The sequence below is a fragment of the Saccoglossus kowalevskii genome, chromosome 5, assembly GCF_978046115.1.
Source record: "Saccoglossus kowalevskii chromosome 5, keSacKowa6.1, whole genome shotgun sequence".
Classification (NCBI taxonomy): domain Eukaryota; kingdom Metazoa; phylum Hemichordata; class Enteropneusta; family Harrimaniidae; genus Saccoglossus; species Saccoglossus kowalevskii.
In genome coordinates, this window is record NC_140645.1 from 37,213,099 (window position 1) to 37,239,182 (window position 26,084).

Here is a 26,084-nt window from a genome sequence, read left to right on the forward strand (position 1 = left end):
CGTAACTACGGCTTGTACACACGTTTTAGTTGTATACCCTGAAATGATGACGTCCGTAACTACGGCTTGTACACACGTTTTAGTTGTATACCCTGAAATGATGACGTCTGTAACTACGACTTGTACACACGTTTTAGTTGTATACCCTGAAATGATGACGTTCGTAACTACGGCTTGTGTACACGTTTTAGTTGCATACTCTGAAATGATGACGTGCATTCGTAACTATGGCTTGTACACACGTTTTAGTTGTATACACTGAAATGATGACGTCTGTAACTACGACTTGTACACACGTTTTAGTTGTATACACTGAAATGATGACGTCCGTAACTATGGCTTGTACACACGTTTTAGTTGTATACACTGAAATGATGACGTCTGTAACTACGACTTGTACACACGTTTTAGTTGTATACACTGAAATGATGACGTGCATTCGTAACTATGGCTTGTACACACGTTTTAGTTATATACACTGAAATGATGACGTCCGTAACTATGGCGTGTACACACGTTTTAGTTGTATACCCTGAAATGATGACGTGCATTCGTAACTATGGCTTGTGCACACGTTTTAGTTGTATACACTGAAATGATGACGTCCGTAACTACGGCTTGTGTACACGTTTTAGTTGCATACCCTGAAATGATGACGTATATTCGTAACTATGGCTTGTACACACTTTTTAGTTGTATACACTGAAATGATGACGTCCGTAACTATGGCGTGTACACACGTTTTAGTTGTATACCCTGAAATGATGACGTCCGTAACTATGGCTTGTGCACACGTTTTAGTTGTATACACTGAAATGATGACGTCTGTAACTACGACTTGTACACATGTTTTAGTTGTATACCCTGAAATGATGACGTCCGTAACTATGGCTTGTACACATGTTTTAGTTGTATACACTGAAATGATGACGTCTGTAACTACGACTTGTACACACGTTTTAGTTGTATACCCTGAAATGATGACGTCTGTAACTACGACTTGTACACACGTTTTAGTTGTATACCCTGAAATGATGACGTCTGTAACTACGGCTTGTGTACACGTTTTAGTTGTATACACTGAAATGATGACATCCGTAACTACGACTTGTACACACGTTTTAGTTGTATACACTGAAATGATGACGTCCGTAACTACGGCTTGTGCACACGTTTTAGTTGTATACCCTGAAATGATGACGTCCGTAACTATGGCTTGTACACACGTTTTAGTTGTATACCCTGAAATGATGACGTCTGTAACTATGGCTTGTGCACACGTTTTAGTTGTATACACTGAAATGATGACGTCCGTAACTATGGCTTGTGCACACGTTTTAGTTGTATACACTGAAATGATGACGTCTGTAACTACGACTTGTACACACGTTTTAGTTGTATACACTGAAATTATGACGTCTGTAACTACATCTTGTACACACGTTTTAGTTGTATACCCTGAAATGATGACGTGCATTCGTAACTATGGCTTGTACACACGTTTTAGTTGTATACACTGAAATGATGACGTGCATTCGTAACTATGGCTTGTACACACTTTTTAGTTGTATACACTGAAATGATGACGTCCGTAACTATGGCTTGTACACACGTTTTAGTTGTATACACTGAAATGATGACGTCTGTAACTACGACTTGTACACACGTTTTAGTTGTATACACTGAAATGATGACGTGCATTCGTAACTATGGCTTGTACACACGTTTTAGTTGTATACACTGAAATGATGACGTCCGTAACTATGGCGTGTACACACGTTTTAGTTGTATACCCTGAAATGATGACGTGCATTCGTAACTATGGCTTGTGCACACGTTTTAGTTGTATACACTGAAATGATGACGTCCGTAACTACGGCTTGTGTACACGTTTTAGTTGCATACCCTGAAATGATGACGTATATTCGTAACTATGGCTTGTACACACTTTTTAGTTGTATACACTGAAATGATGACGTCCGTAACTATGGCGTGTACACACGTTTTAGTTGTATACCCTGAAATGATGACGTCCGTAACTATGGCTTGTGCACACGTTTTAGTTGTATACACTGAAATGATGACGTCTGTAACTACGACTTGTACACATGTTTTAGTTGTATACCCTGAAATGATGACGTCCGTAACTATGGCTTGTACACATGTTTTAGTTGTATACACTGAAATGATGACGTCTGTAACTACGACTTGTACACACGTTTTAGTTGTATACCCTGAAATGATGACGTCTGTAACTACGACTTGTACACACGTTTTAGTTGTATACCCTGAAATGATGACGTCTGTAACTACGGCTTGTGTACACGTTTTAGTTGTATACACTGAAATGATGACGTCCGTAACTACGACTTGTACACACGTTTTAGTTGTATACACTGAAATGATGACGTCCGTAACTACGGCTTGTGCACACGTTTTAGTTGTATACCCTGAAATGATGACGTCCGTAACTATGGCTTGTACACACGTTTTAGTTGTATACCCTGAAATGATGACGTCTGTAACTATGGCTTGTGCACACGTTTTAGTTGTATACACTGAAATGATGACGTCCGTAACTATGGCTTGTGCACACGTTTTAGTTGTATACACTGAAATGATGACGTCTGTAACTACGACTTGTACACACGTTTTAGTTGTATACACTGAAATTATGACGTCTGTAACTACATCTTGTACACACGTTTTAGTTGTATACCCTGAAATGATGACGTGCATTCGTAACTATGGCTTGTACACACGTTTTAGTTGTATACACTGAAATGATGACGTGCATTCGTAACTATGGCTTGTACACACTTTTTAGTTGTATACACTGAAATGATGACGTCTGTAACTACGACTTGTACACACGTTTTAGTTGTATATCCTGAAATGATGACGTCCGTAACTATGGCTTGTACACATGTTTTAGTTGTATACACTGAAATGATGACGTCTGTAACTACGACTTGTACACACGTTTTAGTTGTATACCCTGAAATGATGACGTCTGTAACTACGACTTGTACACACGTTTTAGTTGTATACCCTGAAATGATGACGTCTGTAACTACGGCTTGTGTACACGTTTTAGTTGTATACACTGAAATGATGACGTCCGTAACTACGACTTGTACACACGTTTTAGTTGTATACACTGAAATGATGACGTCCGTAACTACGGCTTGTGCACACGTTTTAGTTGTATACCCTGAAATGATGACGTCCGTAACTATGGCTTGTACACACGTTTTAGTTGTATACCCTGAAATGATGACGTCTGTAACTATGGCTTGTGCACACGTTTTAGTTGTATACACTGAAATGATGACGTCCGTAACTATGGCTTGTGCACACGTTTTAGTTGTATACACTGAAATGATGACGTCTGTAACTACGACTTGTACACACGTTTTAGTTGTATACACTGAAATTATGACGTCTGTAACTACATCTTGTACACACGTTTTAGTTGTATACCCTGAAATGATGACGTCCGTAACTACGACTTGTACACACGTTTTAGTTGTATACACTGAAATGATGACGTCCGTAACTATGGCTTGTACACACGTTTTAGTTGTATACACTGAAATGATGACGTCCGTAACTATGACTTGTACACACGTTTTAGTTGTATACCCTGAAATGATGACGTCTGTAACTATGGCTTGTGCACACGTTTTAGTTGTATACACTGAAATGATGACGTTCGTAACTATGGCTTGTGCACACGTTTTAGTTGTATACACTGAAATGATGACGTCTGTAACTACGACTTGTACACACGTTTTAGTTGTATACACTGAAATTATGACGTCTGTAACTACATCTTGTACACATGTTTTAGTTGTATACCCTGAAATGATGACGTCCGTAACTACGACTTGTACACACGTTTTAGTTGTATACACTGAAATGATGACGTCCGTAACTATGGCTTGTACACACGTTTTAGTTGTATACACTGAAATGATGACGTCCGTAACTATGGCTTGTACACACGTTTTAGTTGTATACACTGAAATGATGACGTCCGTAACTATGACTTGTACACACGTTTTAGTTGTATACCCTGAAATGATGACGTCCGTAACTACGACTTGTACACACGTTTTAGTTGTATACACTGAAATGATGACGTCTGTAACTACGACTTGTACACACGTTTTAGTTGTATACACTGAAATTATGACGTCTGTAACTACATCTTGTACACACGTTTTAGTTGTATACCCTGAAATGATGACGACCGTAACTACGACTTGTACACACGTTTTAGTTGTATACACTGAAATGATGACATCCGTAACTACGGCTTGTACACACGTTTTAGTTGTATACACTGAAATGATGACGTCCGTAACTACGACTTGTACACGCGTTTTAGTTGTATACACTGAAATGATGACGTTCGTAACTATGACTTGTACACACGTTTTAGTTGTATACACTGAAATGATGATGTCCGTAACTATGGCTTGTGCACACGTTTTAGTTGTATACACTGAAATGATGACGTCTGTAACTACGACTTGTACACACGTTTTAGTTGTATACACTGAAATTATGACGTCTGTAACTACATCTTGTACACACGTTTTAGTTGTATACCCTGAAATGATGACGTCCGTAACTACGACTTGTACACACGTTTTAGTTGTATACACTGAAATTATGACGTCTGTAACTACATCTTGTACACACGTTTTAGTTGTATACCCTGAAATGATGACGTCCGTAACTACGACTTGTACACGCGATTTAGTTGTATACACTGAAATGATGACGTTCGTAACTACGACTTGTACACACGTTTTAGTTGTATACACTGAAATGATGACGTCCGTAACTATGGCTTGTACACACGATTTAGTTGTATACCCTGAAATGATGACGTCCGTAACTACGACTTGTACACACGTTTTAATTGTATACACTGAAATGATGACATCCGTAACTACGGCTTGTACACACGTTTTAGTTGTATACACTGAAATGATGACGTCTGTAACTACGACTTGTACACACGTTTTAGTTGTATACACTGAAATTATGACGTCTGTAACTACATCTTGTACACACGTTTTAGTTGTATACCCTGAAATGATGACGTCCGTAACTACGACTTGTACACACGTTTTAGTTGTATACACTGAAATGATGACGTCCGTAACTATGGCTTGTACACACGTTTTAGTTGTATACACTGAAATGATGACGTCCGTAACTATGACTTGTACACACGTTTTAGTTGTATACCCTGAAATGATGACGTCTGTAACTATGGCTTGTGCACACGTTTTAGTTGTATACACTGAAATGATGACGTTCGTAACTATGGCTTGTGCACACGTTTTAGTTGTATACACTGAAATGATGACGTCTGTAACTACGACTTGTACACACGTTTTAGTTGTATACACTGAAATTATGACGTCTGTAACTACATCTTGTACACATGTTTTAGTTGTATACCCTGAAATGATGACGTCCGTAACTACGACTTGTACACACGTTTTAGTTGTATACACTGAAATGATGACGTCCGTAACTATGGCTTGTACACACGTTTTAGTTGTATACACTGAAATGATGACGTCCGTAACTATGGCTTGTACACACGTTTTAGTTGTATACACTGAAATGATGACGTCCGTAACTATGACTTGTACACACGTTTTAGTTGTATACCCTGAAATGATGACGTCCGTAACTACGACTTGTACACACGTTTTAGTTGTATACACTGAAATGATGACGTCTGTAACTACGACTTGTACACACGTTTTAGTTGTATACACTGAAATTATGACGTCTGTAACTACATCTTGTACACACGTTTTAGTTGTATACCCTGAAATGATGACGACCGTAACTACGACTTGTACACACGTTTTAGTTGTATACACTGAAATGATGACATCCGTAACTACGGCTTGTACACACGTTTTAGTTGTATACACTGAAATGATGACGTCCGTAACTACGACTTGTACACGCGTTTTAGTTGTATACACTGAAATGATGACGTTCGTAACTATGACTTGTACACACGTTTTAGTTGTATACACTGAAATGATGATGTCCGTAACTATGGCTTGTGCACACGTTTTAGTTGTATACACTGAAATGATGACGTCTGTAACTACGACTTGTACACACGTTTTAGTTGTATACACTGAAATTATGACGTCTGTAACTACATCTTGTACACACGTTTTAGTTGTATACCCTGAAATGATGACGTCCGTAACTACGACTTGTACACACGTTTTAGTTGTATACACTGAAATTATGACGTCTGTAACTACGTCTTGTACACACGTTTTAGTTGTATACCCTGAAATGATGACGTCCGTAACTACGACTTGTACACGCGATTTAGTTGTATACACTGAAATGATGACGTTCGTAACTACGACTTGTACACACGTTTTAGTTGTATACACTGAAATGATGACGTCCGTAACTATGGCTTGTACACACGATTTAGTTGTATACCCTGAAATGATGACGTCCGTAACTACGACTTGTACACACGTTTTAGTTGTATACACTGAAATGATGACATCCGTAACTACGGCTTGTACACACGTTTTAGTTGTATACACTGAAATTATGACGTCTGTAACTACATCTTGTACACACGTTTTAGTTGTATACCCTGAAATGATGACGTCCGTAACTACGACTTGTACACACGTTTTAGTTGTATACACTGAAATGATGACGTCCGTAACTACGACTTGTACACACGTTTTAGTTGTATACACTGAATTATGACGTCTGTAACTACATCTTGTACACACGTTTTAGTTGTATACCCTGAAATGATGACGTCCGTAACTACGACTTGTACACACGTTTTAGTTGTATACACTGAAATGATGACATCCGTAACTACGGCTTGTACACACGTTTTAGTTGTATACACTGAAATGATGACGTCTGTAACTATGGCTTGTGCACACGTTTTAGTTGTATACACTGAAATGATGACGTCCGTAACTATGGCTTGTACACACGTTTTAGTTGTATACCCTGAAATGATGATGTCCATAACTACGGCTTGTACACACGTTTTAGTTGTATACCCTGAAATGATGACGTCCGTAACTATGGCTTGTGCACACGTTTTAGTTGTATACCCTGAAATGATGACGTCTGTAACTACGACTTGTACACATGTTTTAGTTGTATACCCTGAAATGATGACGTCCGTAACTACGACTTGTACACACGTTTTAGTTGTATACACTGAAATGATGACGTCCGTAACTATGGCTTGTACACACGTTTTAGTTGTATACACTGAAATGATGACGTCCGTAACTATGGCTTGTACACACGTTTTAGTTGTATACACTGAAATGATGACGTCCGTAACTACGGCTTGTACACACGTTTTAGTTGTATACACTGAAATGATGACGTCCGTAACTACGACTTGTACAACCGTTTTAGTTGTATACGATTCAATCTTGATTTAGGTGAACCTTAAAATTTATATGATTATTTCCAACATTAAATCAATATAAAAATAATCTTTTTAATGAATTAGTTGCATCATGAACTATTCCAAATACAGGTCAGAGGTCAAAACTACTGTAATAATACCATGCTAGTTAAAACTTAGTTTAATATAATCATTCCCACACATCACATAGGAGTGATCAATTGCCTGAAATCATTTAAGATATTCGCTGATTTGTTTTACATTATGTTCTTCAATGTTTATGTTTTGATTCAGTAAGCAGATGATATATATATTATTAGGAAACCAAAAGTTTTGTAATATTTCTTATTGTTAAGGCAAGTTACATTAGAAGAAGTTGTGTTTTCCTTTTGTGTTGGTTAATGTCAATGTATTGTTATCCAATAGAAAGTTATGTTACATGAGATGAAACCATATTTTCTCAATATCTAGTAACAACATTTCTAATTGGTAAATTGTGTAGTTTATTGCAATAAATTTTATTTTGAAGAAGCAGCCTTAAAATTAGAGTGTATCGCTGTTGGATCCTTCCCCTTAACCCTTACTTAATCAAGTCAATGTAAAAGTACATTGGGCTGGCAGGATAAGGGTTAAAGAGGGTCTATTATATTTTAGTATAGATGCATACCTTTTTTACTCATAGATCATTTGACTGCATTTTGTGGAAATAATTTATTCAGAAAGCAAGTTCTAGAAGATTTTATTTTCTGTAACCTATATTCTAATCTTCATTTTGAGTTATCGTACATCTCTCTTTCATCAATTTCCTGAAAATCTTATTATGTTCTTCTTGATAAAGTTTCGTTTATTTCCTGAAAATCTTATTTTGTTCTTCTTGATAAAGTTTCGTTTATTTCCTGGAAACTGTTTCAAGGTGAATTGTTCAAAGTCATTGTTTTGCTATCTACCTATATATTTTCTGAAAGCTGCTTTAATCTAAACCTGGATTTTACCATACATGATATTCAGTATATTTGCTTATCGTTATCGACCAATGAATTTTTCGTTAAAAAAAAAAAAAATTATATGTGGGCAATAAAGTGAATGTTAATACAATTTTTTTAAATACACTGTAGCTATTTATACATTTCATGTATAACTTTGTTATGTATATACCATTACTTATCAGTTTTTAGTTTTTGCCTTGCATGACATTTAGTTTTGTTAAATATTTACATTGGTTTTATTTAACCCTATGAATTTAAAGTTTGCAAGTTTTGTGCTTGGTGTTAGTAACATGTTTATGGCAGTACGAGCCTTTTAAAATTTCATGAACATTGGCAGAAATTGTTCTTAATGTTGTCATTACACATGGCCTACTGCACATTTATTTTGGCTTTCAGTAATTGATGTGTTAGATTGTGTTTTTCTACTAACTATTAATCCATATAATACTGAAGCAAAATTCCTCTGTGTTACAAAAAAAGTAAACACGGGGTGTGAAAAATGCATTTTATTTTCCGTTTGCCTGGGTGCAATTTGCATATATGCAACATCTAGACACTTCACCTTATGTGGTACCTACCACAGAGGTCATTTTGATTCAGTTTTGCATGGTTTAAAAAATATGACAAAAATGCAGATCATGTCACATCACCTGCTTGAAAGCCGCTAAGGATACCCAAAATTGAATAGGGAAAAGCGAAAATCAATGTGTAAATTAGTTTTGTAAGTGAGTGGAACAAAAATAATCAACTGAACTTGATATTTTGGAAATTGTATTTATATACCGGTATTATCTCCAAAGCGTTAAAAAAACAAATGTTGGCCATTTTGGATATAATTGCTGACATTTGGGTAAAAAGTATAAAATTCCACAATGGTCGGTGTGACAATTTAACCCTTTAACAACATCTCAATGTTGGTTTCCTGTTTAAAGAATTAGATTTAGGATTTTCACTGTGTAGATATAACAACCGCTTTTATAAGCATTCGTCATCTTCAGCAAAATTAGTTGTTTTATCGCAATGTGTTTCTTGTATTAAATGTTAAAATTCTGATTTTGAAGATTAGAAATAATTGGAATCGAAATTCAACCAAAAAATTTGCCCACATGTTATAAAGAATTGGTTTTGAGGAGAGATGAAAGCAAATCAAAATGTTGTAACTGCCCTCAATGAGGGCGCTATTCTAAACTACTTTGAGATGTTCACACTGCATTGATGCCTGTACTGCCAGCTTTGCGCAATTTGACTTAGGTAATTGGAATATTAATTATCTTAATCAGCTGTTTATTAGTGTGTATGAAATTTTAATCTCAAGCTGCAATTTTATTTCCAAGATAAACTTTAAAAAATGTAAATGATTTCACAAAATTGTTATCACTTTGTAAGCTAATTTCTGATTGGGTTACATCATATGTATAAATGATCAATCAGGAATGAGTTTTTAGTTTCTTTGTTAGATTGCTACTGATTGGCTATTTAACCCAATCATCTGGCCTATCAAGGCACTCCTTATATGTTGTTGTTGGAGGTAACTTGTGATTGGTTTGTATTATATTCGTGAAATAGTCTTTTATTGTAAATTATTTAAATAATTTTCTGCCTGCTTACCAATTTTGATTTGTTGTTTCAAATGAGATATATTTAGTCAGTGTGTTTCCATGGCAATATGTATTTAGTGTACAGGTATTATTTTTTCCATAGAATATACAAGGATATAAACCATGCATGTAAGCCTTCTATATTCAGTATGCTAATTTTAAAATTGGATGAAAATAAACCGTTACAATTTGCATAATGTGTTTGAAAACATAGTGGTCCTCCTCTAGTTTTCACATAATGCATGATTGTAAAAGTGACCAAGGATCGTTTGATTTTTGACGATAAAATGAAAGAGTTAAAGTCCAACAGTCATTGTGTTACATAGTGTTCAATATCGGTCTGATTTGACATAATGGTAATACCACGGCGTGGTCTTACATAGTAGTCGATATCGGCCTCATTTGGCATATTCACCGTGGTGTGGTGTGGTGTTACATAGTGTTCAATATCGGTCTCATTTGGCCTATTTGTAACACCGTGGCGTGGTGTTACATAGTGTTCGATATCGGTCTCATTTGGCATAATGGTAATACCTCGGCGTGATCTTACATAGTAATAGATATCGGCCTCATTTGGCATATTCACCGTGGTGTGGTGTTACATAATGTTCAATATCGGTCTCATTTGGCATATTCGTAAAATACATTATTTTACATGAAACTTGAATGCGTTATTGTGATTCACACCATGTTGACTGTGATGCCTTAACAGAGATATACCACACATATTTAAATTATAATCAGAAATAGTTTTCACTGGTGTCTGAACCAAGGCAGGTTTGTTATTTTACAAAAAAGATGACAATTTATTTCAGTTTCTGTGAGAAATTCCATGACAAACCTGCTCGATGTTGTCGATACCAAAAACTTTTGTACTTGTGTAGACCTAATTATCTCATAAAGTGTAATCAATTTTTATAAATAATGCTAGAATGCATATTTGCTGTACAAATATAGAATGTCTTTTGTTCAAAACATTGAAATGATGTATCTTATATGGAAGTTACTTTGTGTGAATAAAAATATAAATATTATAATTGCGGAATTGTCTCGTAGAGTAAAAATGTTAAGTTTCACTGTTTTGAGTTTTCTACCGAGTTTTCTACGTGATTTGACCCAGGATGACCGTTCTATTTCATTAGAAATCGCTTCCTTGGATTGAACGCCAGGAATTGAATGGATTCCTGATGTGACCTCATCTTAATATTAATTGTATAACTATTGTAAATGAATAATTTTTGACTGGTCATTCACTCAATTATTGTAAATGCATTAATTATTAATTATTCCCTGGTTTCTAATTTCACTATTGTCACTGATAAGTAAAATTTGCTAAATTAAATCTACATGAATACGTGAAATAACAATAGAACTCATTGTTTCTCAGCCATGTTTGTGAAATTAAAACCCAGTAAAATTGGTCAAAACTTTAAAGCAGGGAAGTCGTCACCTGCACATGCATCAGATGGCTATAGCGTGTCATTGTTTACAAACAAGTGTCTACCCATGAGCCTTTGCATAACGTGTGTTATCGTCATTTGGGACGTTTGGGACGCAGGTGACGACCCTCCCGATTTAAAATAGTACAGTAAATCACAAGCTGTATCCCAAGCTAACATAATGCATGCTGGGATTACTCATTCCCTTAAGTAACCATAGAGGGCGCACTTGTATACCAGTGCGATGAATTAAAAATGCAGTAAATAGAACCCCAATAAACAAAGCTAAACATAGCATGTATTATTTCCTTTACAAACCATAGAATTTAAAACGTAGTGAATATCCCTACTTCATATAATCTACTCAATTGAACTCAATTTTTCCTACAATTTGTCCAATACTTGATTAGATCAGAAAAAAAAATGTCAGGTAATTTTGTTTTTTAAATAAATAGTGATTTTATTTTATTTTTTCTTGAATTCTGAACAAAAATCTTGAAAAAAAAGTTTTTGACTTGACACATGTTTAGATGCATTAATTATGCACTGGGTTTTATTTTTACTGATAAATTAAATCTTTTAAATTTAATCCACATGAATATGTAAAATAAAACTCATTTCTCCCCTAGCACATTTCCCAAACCAAGTGAATATGCTAAAAATATCACTGAAATTATTAATAAATATTTTAAAGTAATTTCTGGGCGTTGGGAATGTCACTTTTGTAAATTTAATCATGCACACAGTGACCATTCATATCAAATAAAGCAGACAGTCATAATTGCGACATGCTTTTTTTATTTCATTCTTAATATCCTTACAAAATGTTACCATTTTTGTGATAAATACTCTACTGTAAAATCTACTTTGTAACACAGAGGGCATCATACACTATCAATATTACACCACAGAGGGCGATCTACTGCAATGCCACTAATATCAATGTGTAAAATAAAACAAGATGCTGATATAAATTGAAATGACAAACAAATCCGCTTCACGAAATAATCAGTTTATGATCTCAAAAGAATGTATATTTTCAACCAGCAAGAATCAGAAAGCTTTCAGAATTAGAAAATAAAGAGAAAAACAAACTTTCACACAAACGTGCCACGATAGTTACAATATAAAAGAAAAACAGAGCCACAGGAACCAGAATTTTGAGTTTACTGAAATAAATATTTATGCATTTAAAATAAATTTTCTTTGTTACATGTTCGCCAGAAAAACTGAATATGAAAGATAAAAAATACATTTATTTGATCTGAAAACAAAAATTACACATGTTTCAGATGTAGCATTGTGCCCTTGGTTAAAAAAACAGATCTAAAAATCAAGCATTAAACAGTACAGTATAGAATCACATGCTGAATATTGATGAAAGCCACTCATGTTATTAGAATACTTTTTGATACAAATACTCAGGCTGTATTTTCTTCAAGATATGATGCGACTTACATGCATACCAATGAGACAGTTAACTTGATATGCAAATTGTTATGCTAATCATGCATGTTAAATATGCAAATTAATGCCTACTAATATGCAAATTGATATGCTAATCATGCATGTTAAATATGCAAATTAATGCCTACTAATATGCAAATTAATGCCTACTAATATGCAAATTGAATCCTACTAATATGCAAATTAATGCCCACTAAATATGCTAATAAAATATGCTTCCTGTTAAATTACTGTGAAATACTTTATTATTTTAGCTGGAATTAATTTTAACTGATTTTTGACAAGTTGAATGTGAAATATAGGAAAAAAGTATATTCACTCGATTTTATTTTCACTGAATCATTCCTTCAGGGAAAAATAAAAAAAATTAATTCCAAGCGAAAATAAAGTATGTTACAGTACCTTATTTAATTTTAATACTTTACATACGGTGGATGCTTTCAATATGCTAATAGGAAATCTAAAATATGCAAATATTATGCAAACTTTCTAAATATGCACATTAGAAATCTATGCATACCAAGTATACAAAATGACTGCAAACAAGATGTGTAATCTTTCAAAATATGCAAATTAGAGATGCATGCTTTAAATAAAATAAAATAATATGCCTGTGCCTATTAGATATGCATGTATTGAATATGTTAATAAGGTACAAAATCTTCTAAATATGCAAATTAGAGATTCGTGCATACAAGGTATGCAGATATGCATGCTTTAAATAAAATAAGATAAGATGCATGTGCCTATTAGATATGCATGTATTGAATATGTTAATAAGGTACAAAATCTTCTAAATATGCAAATTAGAGATTCATGCATACTAAGTATGCAGATATACATGCTTTAAATAAAATAAAATAATATGCCTGTGCCTATTAGATATGCATGTATTGAATATGTTAATAAGGTACAAAATCTTCTAAATATGCAAATTAGAGATTCGTGCATACAAGGTATGCAGATATGCATGCTTTAAATAAAATAAGATAAGATGCATGTGCCTATTAGATATGCATGTATTGAATATGTTAATAAGGTACAAAATCTTCTAAATATGCAAATTAGAGATTCGTGCATACAAGGTATGCAGATATGCATGCTTTAAATAAAATAAGATAAGATGCCTGTGCCTATTAGATATGCATGTATTGAATATGTTTATAAGGTACAAAATCTTCTAAATATGCAAATTAGAGATTCATGCATACTAAGTATGCAGATATGCATGCTTATAATAAAATAAAATAACATGCATGTGCCTATTAGATATGCATGTATTGAATATGTTAATAAGGTACAAAATCTTCTAAATATGCAAATTAGAGATTCATGCATACTAAGTATGCAGATATGCATGCTTTAAATAAAATAAAATAATATGCCTGTGCCTATTAGATATGCATGTATTGAATATGTTAATAAGGTACAAAATCTTCTAAATATGCAAATTAGAGATTCATGCATACGAGGTATGCAGATATGCATGCTTTAAATAAAATAAAATAATATGCCTGTGCCTATTAGATATGCATGTATTGAATATGTTAATAAGGTACAAAATCTTCTAAATATGCAAATTAGAGATTCATGCATACTATTAAAATATGCATATATGCATGCTTTAAATAAAATAAGATAAGATGCCTGTGCCTATTAGATATGCATGTATTGAATATGTTTATAAGGTACAAAATCTTCTAAATATGCAAATTAGAGATTCATGCATACTAAGTATGCAGATATGCATGCTTATAATAAAATAAAATAAGATGCCTGTGGCTATTAGATATGCATGTATTGAATAAGTTTATAAGGTACAAAATCTTCTAAATATGCAAATTAGAGATTCATGCATACTAAGTATGCAGATATGCATGCTTATAATAAAATAAAATAAGATGCCTGTGGCTATTAGATATGCATGTATTGAATATGTTAATAAGATACAAAATCTGTTAAATATGCAAATTAGAGATTCATTCATACTAAGTATGCAGATATGCATGCAATAATAAAATAAGATAAGATGCCTGTGCCTATTAGATATGCATGTATTGAATATGTTAATAAGGTACAAAATCTTCTAAATATGCAAATTAGAGAGAGAGAGAGAGGGAGCAAGTGGTCTCTGTTTGTCAGTGGATGAGGAATACCCACAGTAAATATATTGCAAAATATAGCTTAAAAAATGGCAGGAAAAGTCAGACTACAAAATATTGCAAATTAATGTATAAACCATTTGTCAAAGCATTAATGTAACTTAATGGTGCTTATATAGGACCATGAATCGTCACACGACCCCCAAAGGTTATACATGCCCCCCCCCCAAGGTGACACATGACTCAAAAGGTCACACAATCTGTTTTTCAGAAATATTTACTACAACAGCAATATTTCTAATATATACAATCCGATTGTTGCCTGAAACTCAGTTTCTGGTTGATAAATAATTTTTATCCATGAAAAAAAAGAACAGAATGTGTGATCTTTAGGGGTCATCAAAACAAGACCTTATCTGGATACCAACTCAGGACCTTATCTGGATACCAACTCAGGACCTTATCTGGCTACCAAAACAAGACCTTATCTGGATACCAACTCAGGACCTTATCTGGATACCAACTCAGGACCTTATCTGGCTACCAAAACAAGACCTTATCTGGATACCAACTCAGGACCTTATCTGGATACAAAACAAGACCTTATCTGGATACCAACTCAGGACTTTATCTGGCTACCAAGACAAGACCTTATCTAGCTACCAAAACAAGACCTTATCAGGATACCAACTGAGGACCTTATCTTAATACTAAAACAAGACCTTATCTGGCTACTAACATAAGACCTTATCTGGCTACCAAGACAAGACCTTATCTGGATACAAAACAAGACCTTATCTGGATACCAACTTAGGACTTTATCTGGCTACCAAGACAAGACCTTATCTAGCTACCAAGACAAGACCTTATCTGGATACCAACTCAGGACCTTATCTTGATACCAAAACAAGACCTTATCTGGCTACCAACATAAGACCTTATCTGGCTACCAAGGCGAGACCTTATCTGGATACCAACTCAGGACCTTATCTTGATACCAAAACAAGACCTTATCTGGCTACCAACATAAGAACTTTTAGTGGACTCCAATATGGTGAACATGCAAAGGATCTATGAACAATGTCGACCCCTTTGTAAAAGAGAATATTGGACATTCCCTTAAAGCGGGGGAGTCGTCAGCTGCGCATGCATCAGATGGCCATAGCGTGTCATTGTTTACAAACAAGCGTTTACCCATGTGTGTTGTTATCGTTTCTTGGGACTCAATTCCCGCGTGTGCGTAAGTGACGACCCTCCCGTTTTAACAGAAGGTATGGAGGAGAGTAGCAGTGGGGGGAGGGGGGCACAGTAAGAAAATTATATATTGCACAATAAAAAGATAATAAATAAGAGTTTTCTGTGATCAGTGATATGACAATTCTATTCACATGTTATTGACATGCGCACATTCTAGTGCACATAGTGACAATATTTTGTGTCAAAATCTGTCTATATTGAGTTATTTTAGTCAAATTATGTGGACCTTTTTGTTAAAATTATCAATCTGGTTTTTGAGAAAATCTGTCAAATAATATGCACTGAATGACAACTTACCCACCATCATTCATATACTTCAAAGAAGACACATTGATATTTAATAATTACACTTTTTGACAAAAACCTTATAAAACATTATAATTTGTTCTCTCAATGTCACTGAGCAAAATCATAAGATTTATAAGAACAAAGATAAAGTGCCAAAAAAAGCCATGCTCTTATCACTCCACTTTATACATCAATTTCTCTGAATACAAGGACCACATATTTTTTACTAAATCTTATGTAATAAATGCCACTATACAAATAAAAAGCTTTCTACTTTTAGATATAGTAGTATTATTTCTGTAAACAATAAATTGCACATTTTAGCGAATAATAAATCACTTAAGTAAAAAAAATTGCAAATAAATATTGCTGTATAAAAATATTTAAAATAATAATACTCACAAAGCTGCCTTAAAATCAAATTGTTCACAGTACGATGATAAAACCATCATTTTATGCTAAATTTCATGGGCAACCTTGTCTCTTTCTTAATTACACACAAATTCACCATGGTAATGGTATTTTAAGTTTTTATAACTATAATAAATTCCATCACAATAATGATATGACTGATGGTAATGATCAAAAACTTATTAAAGGTAATTAATTTTCAATCCCATAATGCAATTTTATAATGCCTATATGGTTGATATGTGGATATAATAAATTAGGTCAATTATTCAAAACACTATGTATGTTGATTTGGTGGGAACCACTATCTAATTGGAGATGAATGTTTTATCATAACGTTTATATGATTCTAAATGCTATAGTTGATGACCACTGCGTAATCAGCCTTCTATATGTTAATTTTGTATTTGCAATCCGTGCCCACCTATCTGTTATCATTGAGCATTATATCAGTGCTGATAACGAACTTGTCAAAACCAAATCAATAACTTACCAAAACTAAATCACTAACTTGTCAAAACTAAACCAGTAACTTATCAAAACCAGTTTGGTAATCTATCAAAACCAAATTGGTAACTTGTCAAAACAAAATTGGTAATCTATCAAAACCAAATTGGTAATCTATCAAAACCAAACTCATTTCACAACCTGATCCCTAAAGACTCAATTTGTTACGTACCTCAGATCTATAAATACTGACAAATTTGTTTTCTATTTTTTGAGCAAGGTACCATTCAACATAATTATCCCATGTAACATAGTAACTATTATTATGTGCTTACATAAAATAAGTTATATTTGAATAATTCAGTACACAGCAAATGGTTAATGAGTACTGGAAACTTTCCTCATAGCAAATACTGATATTTGCTGTCATTCATCACATTAGTTTATGTAATTTGTGTCACTAATTGGAGAAGTTAATTAACAAACAGACAAACACAAGTCACGAAAGAACAGTTTTTAAAAATACCAAAAGTGTAATAATTTATGCAAAAGTTCAGCATCAACACTATACATACACCGTAACACATCTCTATTATAACTGAAAATAATAAATAAATCTACAACATTTGAAAAACATCAAACAGTGTAATAAGAGTGTATGATGAGTTATCTACATAGTAAACTATCATCCAGTCAGATATACCACTCAAAATTATGATTTATTGCTAGCAAATTATACTGAAATATTTAGGTTTTTAAGAATAATCGTATTGACTTTAATATTTATATACCTCTTTCAAACTGACTTAATATTGGAATATGATTGTGCATCAGTTATTCTGACCAATCACAATGATACGTTTTAAACATGTGACATAACCTATATATAAATCTTTGTTATATATATATACATGTAGATATATATGGAACATCAAAATATTACCATTACCATGGTAACACAGTATAAATCATAAAAATGCCACATCATCAAGAATGATATTAACAAACAGTACATGGTAACCATAGTAAGGCACATCAAAATGAATGCTGGGTAAATAATGACACGTAAATTACATTTACCATGGCAACATAATATAGCAAAAACACTTAAAATTAATTCACTACTTAGTAAAAAAATCCACAATTTGTCCACTATCTAAATTAACTTTTGACAAATAGTGCGCACCATGCTGTTTAAACTTTGTGAGCTTGTGTTGATAGGCTATCCACCCTCTCATGCAAATGGTTGCTGCCAGTGACATTACTTCTCATTTACATATCCATTCCCATATATGGAAATGAGCAATCTTTATAAGTTGGTTATTCATAGGTAGTTATGATTTCTTGTTAACAGGAGGAGGTGCAAGTTGTATTTTAGCGAAACTGTCCTCAAGACTAATTGGATCCTCACCTGTAAAAAAAAAAGCAAATGAATATAACCTAAAAGCAGCAGCCTATCGGCTGAGATAGCTCCGCTGTTAGCAATGCACATTTCAATTAAAGAACTGAAGACATCATTAGAAAATGAACAATATGTATAGTATCAAAGCAATCGCATTTGCTGTTTTCAACAAGAAGAAGAAAATATCACTTTTTACCAAAAATGACAAAAATATTCATCAAAATTAGATAATTGAAGATATCACCCTGAAATGAACAAATCTGAGAGAGGTTTACCTGAGGTACCTATTATGTACAGTATCAAAGCAATCAGACTTGTGGTTTTTTACAAGAAGTAAAAATATCACTTTTTACCAAAAATTACAAAAATATTCACTAAAATTAGAGAATTAAAGATATCATCACAAAATGAACACATCTGAGAAAGGTCCACATGTATGTAATATCAAAGCAATCGAACTTGCAGTTTTTTAAGGGAAGTCACTCATATGATAAGCTCAGCTCGACAAAGTCGACAGCGGAGCTAAAAAGTCTTCTGTTTTTTTTTGTTATATTTATCCAACATATCTACAGTTCTGTGCAATAAAACCAGCTTGAAATATTTTTCTATATTTTCATACTAAGTAATCTGATCCTTGTCAGCAGTTCTTATCTGACTAACAATGCTCAAAACATATTCGCCGGTTTTAATACCAGTAGATATACAAATCCATATTTTAAAATATGTATATAATATCTATGGTAAAAAATACAATGTTTAGCATAACATCAGCAAAAAAAAAAAAAGTATTAATATAATTTGTGAAGAATTGTTAGCAAAAAATTTATATTATTTAAATACAGATCATGTTCAACAGCACTTTATGCAAATTATAATAGTGTTTCAACTAGTTGCTGGAGGTAGAATATACAGAATCTACATAAAAGACAAAATAGAACTTTTGGAGGTACTGAGGTAGAGGCCTCGAGCCACCAATATTCAAATCTAGTAGTATCAAAGCAATTCACCAAAAATGACAATAATATTCGCCTAAATTAAAAAATTAAAAATGTCAAAATTATATGTTACATATATACCAAGCATCAAACCAATCAGAGTGGAAATTTTCAAAAAAAAAAATATTTGTTAAAAATAGAGAATTAAAGATATGAGTTGCCTGCATGATGTCAGCCATCTTGAAGTATAATGAGCGAATACCATTGTTACATCATTAAAGCGTAAAACTCGGGGTCAAGACCAGCCCTTTGACTCCAAGCCTAACCCGAGTCAAGCCGAGATGTTTTTCAACAGTGGGTTAAAACAACAACAACAAAATTCAAGCCTGTCTGTTCTGTGATAAGTTTTTGGAACTCTGGGGAGGTGGCCCAGGCGCCTCTACCTTAGTACATTTCATAATTCCATTTTATCTGGGTTTTATAGAGTATATATTCTGAATATCCAATGTTTTGTAATATTCATGTCATGTGACTCACATGAATTAGTACAATCCCAGGTATTGAACACTTCTCCTTTAAAAAAAATCACCACGTAATAATGCTTGCCATAGTTAGACATGAAAGCAATGAATCAACCTGGTCATTGTAATTCAATCTCAGGGGATTCACTTAATCTTTTTTTATTCCATTTACTATGACAACCTAAACTGTTAAACAACCCTTGTGAAAATGACTTCAAAATAATTAACTTTGAGTTAACGATGATCTCTTTCAGTGGAGTAATATATCATCCTAGTTACCATAGCAACATGGTTGTTTCAAATATTTTGGATATACAGAATTATTTTAATTATCACTGCTAAGAACAAAATAATTTATATTTTTTTCTCAAATAAAAGTGTTAGTGTGTGAGTGCATTTGTATACATATTATTGATCAAATATTAGCTTGAGCACAGAGGATAATTTGTAGTGAGAACACTTTCTCCTTTCTTGAGAGCTCCAATGCCCATACTTGGAATGTAATATTATATTACATGTGTCTCAGATAATATCCATCAATATTAGTAAAACCCAGTCAAACTTTTGAGAGTACCGCTATCTTGGACAAGAATACTCTGCATAGCAACAGTTTATACAGATCATTCTCTGCATAGCAACAGTTTGTATCTGTGGCAATCAATACATGCTTCATTGTACTACAAAATACCCTGGATGTTGTAAACCTTGTGTATTTGCATGAAAGTAAAGTTGTTTAAAACCTCATATTATTGTTTATGTCTGTCTATCATACCTTTATATTTTCTTGCTGGTCCCGAAATGGTCTCAGGTCGGCTTTCCTTAAGGCCTGTAACTTTTTCTCTGTATTCCAACATTTGCGTTACTAAATCTGGTCGACAAATCTTTTCAAAAGCATGTTCCAAATAGTTAAAATTGTCTGTAAATGAAAAATTAAATGAACACGCCATAATTATCACATGATTCAACACAGAATATTATGTTCAGTAACCATAGTTACCGTTTTGCCTTTTGTGACGATAGTTACCCATGAAGTAGTAATAACCATTGTGGATTGATTGTAGTTATTCATAGTTGTTTTATATCTTACTTTAAGTTAATTAACTAGCTCTACCACTGTAGTTAACCAGTTCTACCACTTGAGTTAACTAGCTCTACCACTGTAGTTAACCAGCTTTACAACTGGAGTTAACTAGCTCTACTACTGTAGTTAACCAGCTCTACCACTGGAGTTAACTAGTTCTACCACTGTAGTTAACCAGTTCTACCACTTTAGTTAACTAGTTCTACTACTTGAGTTAACTAGCTCTACCACTGTAGTTAACCAGCTCTACCACTGGAGTTAACTAGTTCTACCACTGTAGTTAACCAGCTCTACCACTGGAGTTAACCAATTCTACCACTGTAGTTAACCAGTTCTACCATTGTAGTTAACCAGCTCTACCACTGGAGTTAACTAGTTCTACCACTGTAGTTAACCAGTTCTACCACTGTAGTTAACCAGCTCTACCACTGTAGTTAACCAGTTCTACCACTGAAGTTAACCAGTTCTACTACTGTAGTTAACCAGTTCACCACTGAAGTTAACTAGTTCTACCACTGAAGTTAACTAGTTCTACCACTGTAGTTAACCAGTTCTACCACTTTAGTTAACTAGTTCTACCACTGTAGTTAACCAGTTCTACCACTGTAGTTAACCAGCTCTACCACTGGAAGTAACCAGTTCTACCACTGTAGTTAACCAGTTCTACCACTGTAGTTAACCAGCTCTACCACTGGAGTTAACTAGTTCTACCACTGTAGTTAACCAGTTCTACCACTGTAGTTAACCAGCTCTACCACTGTAGTTAACCAGTTCTACCACTGAAGTTAACCAGTTCTACTACTGTAGTTAACCAGTTCACCACTGAAGTTAACTAGTTCTACCACTGAAGTTAACTAGTTCTACCACTGTAGTCAACCAGTTCTACCACTTTAGTTAACTAGTTCTACCACTGTAGTTAACCAGTTCTACCACTGTAGTTAACCAGCTCTACCACTGTAGTTAACCAGTTCTACCACTGTAGTTAACCAGCTCTACCACTGGAGGTAACCAATTCTACCACTGTAGTTAACCAGTTCTACCACTTGAGTTAACTAGTTCTACCACTGTAGTTAACCAGTTCTATCACTTGAGTTAACTTGTTCTACCACTGTAGTTAACCAGTTCTATCACTGAAGTTAACTAGTTCTACCACTGTAGTTAACCAGTTCTACCACTGAAGTTAACCAGTTCTACCACTTGAGTTAACTAGCTCTACCACTGTAGTTAACCAGCTTTACAACTGGAGTTAACTAGCTCTACTACTGTAGTTAACCAGCTCTACCACTGGAGTTAACTAGTTCTACCACTGTAGTTAACCAGTTCTACCACTTTAGTTAACTAGTTCTACTACTTGAGTTAACTAGCTCTACCACTGTAGTTAACCAGCTCTACCACTGGAGTTAACTAGTTCTACCACTGTAGTTAACCAGCTCTACCACTGGAGTTAACCAATTCTACCACTGTAGTTAACCAGTTCTACCACTGTAGTTAACCAGCTCTACCACTGTAGTTAACATGTTCTACCACTGAAGTTAACCAGTTCTACTACTGTAGTTAACCAGTTCACCACTGAAGTTAACTAGTTCTACCACTGAAGTTAACTAGTTCTACCACTGTAGTCAACCAGTTCTACCACTTTAGTTAACTAGTTTTACCACTGTAGTTAACCAGTTCTACCACTGTAGTTAACCAGCTCTACCACTGTAGTTAACCAGTTCTACCACTGTAGTTAACCAGCTCTACCACTGGAGGTAACCAATTCTACCACTGTAGTTAACCAGTTCTACCACTTGAGTTAACTAGTTCTACCACTGTAGTTAACCAGTTCTATCACTTGAGTTAACTTGTTCTACCACTGTAGTTAACCAGTTCTATCACTGAAGTTAACTAGTTCTACCACTGTAGTTAACCAGTTCTACCACTGAAGTTAACCAGTTCTACCACTTGAGTTAACTAGCTCTACCACTGTAGTTAACCAGCTTTACAACTGGAGTTAACTAGCTCTACTACTGTAGTTAACCAGCTCTACCACTGGAGTTAACTAGTTCTACCACTGTAGTTAACCAGTTCTACCACTTTAGTTAACTAGTTCTACTACTTGAGTTAACTAGCTCTACCACTGTAGTTAACCAGCTCTACCACTGGAGTTAACTAGTTCTACCACTGTAGTTAACCAGCTCTACCACTGGAGTTAACCAATTCTACCACTGTAGTTAACCAGTTCTACCATTGTAGTTAACCAGCTCTACCACTGGAGTTAACTAGTTCTACCACTGTAGTTAACCAGTTCTACCACTGTAGTTAACCAGCTCTACCACTGTAGTTAACCAGTTCTACCACTTTAGTTAACTAGTTCTACCACTGTAGTTAACTAGTTCTACCACTGTAGTTAACCAGTTCTACCACTGTAGTTAACCAGCTCTACCACTGGAAGTAACCAGTTCTACCACTGTAGTTAACCAGTTCTACCACTGTAGTTAACCAGCTCTACCACTGGAGTTAACTAGTTCTACCACTGTAGTTAACCAGTTCTACCACTGTAGTTAACCAGCTCTACCACTGTAGTTAACCAGTTCTACCACTGAAGTTAACCAGTTCTACTACTGTAGTTAACCAGTTCACCACTGAAGTTAACTAGTTCTACCACTGAAGTTAACTAGTTCTACCACTGTAGTCAACCAGTTCTACCACTTTAGTTAACTAGTTCTACCACTGTAGTTAACCAGTTCTACCACTGTAGTTAACCAGCTCTACCACTGTAGTTAACCAGTTCTACCACTGTAGTTTACCAGTTCTACCACTGGAGGTAACCAATTCTACCACTGTAGTTAACCAGTTCTACCACTTGAGTTAACTAGTTCTACCACTGTAGTTAACCAGTTCTATCACTTGAGTTAACTTGTTCTACCACTGTAGTTAACCAGTTCTATCACTGAAGTTAACTAGTTCTACCACTGTAGTTAACCAGTTCTACCACTGAAGTTAACCAGTTCTACCACTGAAGTTAACTAGTTCTACTACTACTGTCTGTAAGGATTAGATTCAAATGACAGATATGTACATTTTAAGTTATTTTCATCTTTTATTGGAAATCAACACTTTTATCTGAATAGTCTATCTTAAAATCTATGTTCCTATAGTAACCAAATATATGTTGCTATGGTAATGGAGAATCAAGCAAAAATCAATGAAAATGTCCATGATGAAACATAGCTACATTTGCACAATAAATCTGTGAGACTTGCACCAAATTGAGTACTGTTGTCAGGTGAAATAAATAACATTAAGATAAAAACAGTTGATGACTGAAATGCACTGAATTATTCAGTTTAACAAACACACATACTCTAGTCTTAAATTATTTGGTTTGCATTTATGTCTCAAAGTTGTCCTACCTTTACTTAGTTTTCCCATTTTTTCAAGATACTGGAATAAATCTTTGTGTTCCTTAATCCTTGCTTTGTCGCTGACTGGTATAACATCCTGACACGCTGCTACCAATGCTTTCAGTTCTACGTCAGATATATTCTCACTTAATTTCTCTAATAAATCACTGTAATTATCACCCATTATTGGAAGAAAGAAAGCTTCTGTAAAAAAACAAAAACAAACACCACTGATACAGGTTGTCAAGACAAACTTCAGAAGTACATACGTCTCATTAACTGTAATATGTAGACTTCACGTCTACCATGGGTTCATACAGTTACAACAAGAGACATTGCGATAGATATAGAGCTCTGCTGTAATTGACAAGGGCAGTGGATAGGAGAAATGGAACCTATGACAGTTTAGTAATTGTGGCAATGGTCACTGGACTCTGACTTCCACAAAAATGGAGATATCTTTACCAAACGAACAAACTTGAGAGAGGACCAGTCCATGTGTCTACATTATGAATTTCAAAGCAATGTGTAAAAATGCATTAAAAATAGACACTTGCATACGGTGGCATGAAAATAATAAGACTGAGTGTAATCCATGTCACCAACATTCATGCACAATTTCTAAGCAATCTGACAATTAGTTGTGGAAAAAAATAATTTTTAACCATAAATGACAAAAATATTCCAAAAAAATAAAGCACCATTCCAGGTAGGTGTGGTATGAATAGGCAATCCAGCTGACAGTTTTGGAGAAGAAGTTGTGTGAATGAAAAAAGTTGACAGACAACGGACAGACGACAACGAAGCTAATGAAAAAAGATAGGACCAGCTGAATAACTGATATTCACATTGCCACTTCAACCAGGGACTCAAGTGCCAGTCAAAAGAGTCAACTGTCGCTTAAAAACTAGTCCAGGGACTCAAGTGTCAGTCAAAAGAGTCACTTAAAAACTAGTGCAGGGAGTTAAGTGCCACTGGAATAATCCAATGAGTTTATAAAGTCAAATATCGTTTGATTATTTCAAACGGTTGAGGGAATCAAATGCCACTTAAATAATTTCAACTATTCTAGGGAATCAAGTGCCACTAGAATAATTTCAACTATTCTAGGGAATCAAGTGCCACTAGAATAATTTCAACTATTCTAGGGAATCAAGTGCCACTAGAATAATTTCAACTATTCTAGGGAATCAAGTGCCACTAGAATAATTTCAACTATTCTAGGGAATCAAGTGCCGCTAGAATAATTTTTCAATGGGAGTCAATGCTGCTGGTATAATTTCAACAACCCTAGGGATTCAA

At 34.4% G+C, this 26,084-nt stretch overlaps 1 protein-coding gene across 1 annotated transcript in view; it reads right to left on the reverse strand.

Moving 5' to 3' along the window:
- Positions 1–12,263: 12,263 nt before the first annotated feature.
- Positions 12,264–26,084, reverse strand: part of LOC144349272 (astrocytic phosphoprotein PEA-15-like) — a 42,596-nt gene continuing 28,775 nt past the window's right edge. The window contains exons 3-5 of the mRNA XM_085499394.1: positions 24,792–24,986; positions 21,088–21,231; positions 12,264–18,868 (exon numbers count right to left, since the gene is read on the reverse strand). Of these exons, the coding sequence (XP_085355520.1) occupies positions 18,792–18,868; positions 21,088–21,231; positions 24,792–24,966 (396 nt within the window). The 5' untranslated portion in view covers positions 24,967–24,986 and the 3' untranslated portion in view covers positions 12,264–18,791. The remainder of the gene's footprint in view (positions 18,869–21,087; positions 21,232–24,791; positions 24,987–26,084) is intronic.